The 4,861-nt window shown below is 39.4% G+C and overlaps 1 protein-coding gene across 1 annotated transcript in view; it reads right to left on the bottom strand.

Annotated features, from left to right (window-relative positions):
* The window catches only part of arrdc1b (arrestin domain containing 1b), a 45,687-nt gene that overhangs the window by 15,127 nt on the left and 25,699 nt on the right, over positions 1-4,861 (bottom strand). The window contains exon 2 of the mRNA XM_005725592.1: positions 2,258-2,368. Coding sequence (XP_005725649.1) covers positions 2,258-2,368 — 111 coding nt within the window. The remainder of the gene's footprint in view (positions 1-2,257; positions 2,369-4,861) is intronic.

Raw genomic sequence — 4,861 nt, forward strand, 5'->3', positions numbered from 1 at the left:
TCAATTTGTTTTGACATGTTTCAATTTATTTTAGTGTTTTAGTTATTTATTTTATCTTATCTCATTTTAATTTTCTTTACTTATGCTTTTAGCATGTACAGCACTTTGTGAACTCTGGTTTTATGTTAAAGTGCTTTATAAATAAAGGTGGTATGGTATGGTATAAAGCCATGGACATGGCCAGCAGCACTCAGTTTCAAACTCGGTTCATTTGGTTCTAATGCCTCTTTTCCACTAGCACCTAGCGGCTTGACTCAACTCTGTTAGTTAGTCTTCCATTACAATTGAGTGCCACCTCAATATGAACGGGGTCGTTACAGCAAGGCAGTCCGAAAGTCCTGTGACATCACTTGTATGTGACACAAACACAACACAACAATGGTCTAGCAAGTCTGGCCATGTTCCTCTGATCTTTGCCTTTTTTTTTTTTTTAACCTATATAGTGAAATAAAATTAAAAAAAACAATCCAAGAAATACTGAAAATACAACTCTTCAATCTGAAATGTTGAAAAAGTATGAAGTAGCATAGCAAGCACCTGAATACTATATTTAAGTAAAGTACTTGACTAAATCTACTCTCCAGCATTGTGTAGCTGAAGTTTCTATCATGCGCTGAAGAACGCAGCCCTGAGAGTTAAACATTGAACTGTTTGCTGTTTTAACCAGCATGGACTGCATGCTCTAATGCCTGCCATTGTGTCCCACAGTGTGATTTGCATTTACAACAGATTTCATGCATGCGTGGCACATTTCACCTTCTGTTAATGGGCTGCAACACATACAAAAGATGGAAGATCGTACTCGCAAAAGAAGGTCTTGTAAGCTCTTATTTCCGTAGGCAGGAAGAACAGCACAGTGCAGCACAGCATGTTGGTACAGAGACACTCAGGGGAGAAAAATACTCTAACCTGCTCTCTGTGGGGGCTCTCCAACAGTCTCATCAGTGCTTCTTGACTCTGATTGGCTATGTCTCACCTCAGAGAGGAGACAGGCTTCAGGGGACTGTTACTCTGAGTAACTCTTCATTAGGCTGCAAAAACTAGGGTTGTGCCCGAGGCACACCAAAGACAAGGCAAAAATTTCAAAGCCATCTGTATGCATATCTGCAGAAAATAACTTTTACGTTGTCTGGAATGATCTCAAAGACAATTTTGATTGTATTCTCAGTAGAAAGCACTTTTGACACCTATAATTTTTTGCTGAGCAGGACTAGCTTACACTTTCACACAAACATACATTCTTGCTACCCAAGGATCTGATGCTGAGATTACAGACGACAGTGTCTCATTTTCGCTCTCTGATGTGAAGATGAACAATAAAAGGAAAATGACAGAGAATGACTTTGATCTACTAAAAATGACCCAGTGGTTGTGCCACACTAAATGAACATATAATCGCTTGAACATAAAAATGTGTAATCACGTTGTGCACAGGTGCATGCATGTCAGCCTACAGGGGAAAAAGATGATTTCTAAACAATGTGATCAACTGTTTAAAATGGCTTTAAATATGTGAGCAATATTTATACAATCTACAAGCTCAACCACTGGACTGGGTGCAGTTTTGACTGTTTTCCCACTCTTAAACTAGTCGATCGGTCAAATTCTTTTCCCCTGTTAGAGGAAAGCAAAAACCTCTGAAGGCCACTGTAACATTAGCTCTATTCCAGCAGATTTTCATTAAACTGAATGGGGTAAAAAGCCAGTCGCTGGGAGTCAAGTCTTACAGTTGTGCCATGACAAGGAGGTTCTGATATTTGTTGGGATATAGGTTGGGAGATAAATCTGTCATCAGCAAAGAAAGATGCAAAGTTCACATACTCTAATGATCATATCAGTGTTTTTTTTTGACTTGCAGTATATTCTTTTTTTAAATGATGATTTATTTTGGGGCTTTTTTGCCTTTATTTGACAGTTTTGCATTGAAAAGCAGACAGAAAAGGGTAGAATGAGTAGGGGAGGACACACAGCAAAGGGCTGAAGGTCAGCCTCAAACCTGGGTCACTGCATTTCAACAATAAGGTACATGGGAACCTGCTGAACCAGTGAGCCACACCTGCAGTATGTCCACTGCTTTCAAGATACAGGTTTGGTCTTACTGTCGTGCAGATCTAAGCAGCATATCCTTAAGTTTTTCATAGAGTGCACATACAAATAATGAACAACAGCTGCCTAGAAAAAAAGCAAGTGTATGCCAGTGGTTTTTAACCTCTCTAGAAGTGTGATAACCTATCAGAGTGTGAAAATATTGATTTACCTTTCTCGGCAACAGACAGCGTGCTGTTTAAGTACTGTTCCTCCACATTATATGCTGTGCTGTTTGCTGTGTTGGAGACCCCACAGGAGCCATGACAGTTGACCTTGATGGCTGCAGAGAGAGGACAGAAAAGAAGAGTCAATCTTCTGTCTTAAACAAATAGTTTATGATCAATAACAAAGTGTAAAAAAACAAAACAAAGAACCCCACCATTGCTTTGCTACTGAAATCTCCCATTAAATTTAATTCAGGATTCTTTAAGTTGCATGTCTTTGTTGTCTAGTGCTTGTGGATAGATGGTGATCAACACTAAAAAGCTTGCCAAAGATATGACACTAACTTGCACAATCCAAAAATTAAATTAGCTAGTTTGAACCATTATTCAAACAAATTAACGTTTGTCTATGTGGTTCTGAATTAAAATTTTCTGTTTTGAGGTTTGTTGTCTATACGTAGCTTCCATTAACCACACAAGGTGAATGTCAGCGAGTCTTGCAGCAGTCGCTGTCTGTGAAAGTGCTGAACCTCGGCCTTGACTCATTTCATTGTATTTCTTTGGGGCTTTTTGTGTACTGACTTTTTTCGCCTCTCTTTGTGTTTTAAAATCCCAACTAGGGAAAATAAATAAATGCATACACTTCTTTTTATTTATTTAATCTACTAAAATGGATAAAGTAAAATTGTCTCCATGACTTTTTAGTTGACAGAAATCTAAACTGTCATCAGAAAGCAGCCAGTGTTTATACAAGACAGGATTTTGGCAATCGTTTTCCTCTTCTGCTATCCATATGGACTGCTCACCTGCAGGGAGCCAAAGCCCAGTCAAACGTGCCTACAAACAGAGACCATAAAGCTTCCAGTACAAATAAATCTCGTCCCTGTCCTTTAGATTTTGCATTCTGCACAAATATCCATTAATAGAGAAGAAATATAACCATAAAACTATTTTTTAAAAAGTGTCCCGTTCAGCATCCATCTGTGCTTCTTGCACTGTATGTTTCGATCTTTGGTGGGTTTGTTTTATGCCTGTCCCGGACCATTTTTCAGCCAAGCAGTGTTTAACCTATGTATAATCTCATTCATGACAGCTATATGCTGTTTTTTTTTTTGGAAGACTGCATGTAAGCACCAGTGCATGGATTTTGAAAATCCCTGTCTTTAGACTCTGTGCAGGGAAACACCTATGTAAACAGACACAACTGCTGTACCATATATAATATGCTGGATAAGCAGTTATGAAAGTAGATGGATGGATGGATGTTCTTGGAAAAAGTCCTCTTATCTTACTGCAGTGAATTCAGGCAACACTGTATAAAAAATACAGACCAGCACTGATTAGCATAAGAATGACTCACAAAGAGGGGACACTCTACTAAATCACTGAGGGCCTGTCCTGTTGGTTGTGTGCATTCTGCAGCAGTGATAAATAATCTGTCAGAACAGGCTGTGAAAAGAGTCTGAGTAAACAGATGGCGACCAGAAACCTTATTAGGGAACTGTTGTGAAACTGAAGAGGGTTTTGTATATAAAATGATGGTCGCATCAAGTGTGACTAGTTTGGATTATAGCACTGCTTCTGCTTTAGCAGGCAAATCCACAACTGGGTGTTTGTTGTGATGCAATAGGCTAGATAAATCACAATGTTACAGCACAATGACTGAATGTACCTGGACGAAAAGCAGTTCAACTAAACATCAGCCCACAGGATGTTGTAACTGAAAGAAGGTTCCGCTCGCTCAGCGCACAGGAAACCGTGTTATCTTTTCACACTCAATCCTGTATCATTTCTACTCTGCAAAAAAGTTCACACTGATGTGACTGACGTCAGCAACAATCAACTGTCAAGAGAGACAAAAACTGTTTAAGTGATTCTCAGGAACAAGCTGGCCTCAGACTCCAACTCATACACTTAAAAAAAAAGTGAAATTGGGTAGTTATTACATTTACAAGAGTTTCTATGGTGAACATAATAAGTTGTGTATGAGCTGCATGAAATTCAACAACTTCACGCTTGTTAAATTTATTTTTGTTGAGATGACGTCACCTAATCAAGCAAGAGTGGTTAGTTGCCTGGACAAGATCACGCGAGATTTCAAACCCCAGGAAAATCACTGGGGCTATAAGAAGCAGAAAAGCATACACACACCACGTGTATGCTATTACTATTTATTGTGCTTTGTGACAGCTCAGTGGTGCGGTGGACAGCACTGTTGCCTCACAGCAAGAAGGTCCCGAGTCCTTTCTTTTTGTGTGGAGTTTGCATGAGGAAATGAAAATCCTCTAAAAACATTCACAAACACACACTCAGAAACACTACCACTGCGACAGAAGTTAGAGGATTACACAGAAGGATGGTGCATCTGCATCGCCTTTTCATAAAGCAGATAGAAGGGCTAATGTCTCATGATGACACCCAGCTTTCTTTGCTTTACATTTTTGTCAGAGAGCCACAGCCACTGATCGCAAGGTCGGTGGTCCAATCCCTGGCTCATCCAACCTGCATACTGAAGAATCTTGATGCAAAATAGTTTCCATTGGAGTGGGAATTTTAGGTTACAAAGTGCTCAGGCATATAAAATAACATATGAGTGAATGAGGCTTATA

This window comes from Pundamilia nyererei, unplaced genomic scaffold (assembly GCF_000239375.1).
Source record: "Pundamilia nyererei isolate P.nyererei 1_Seehausen unplaced genomic scaffold, PunNye1.0 scaffold00016, whole genome shotgun sequence".
In the NCBI taxonomy this organism is placed as follows: Eukaryota; Metazoa; Chordata; class Actinopteri; order Cichliformes; family Cichlidae; genus Pundamilia; species Pundamilia nyererei.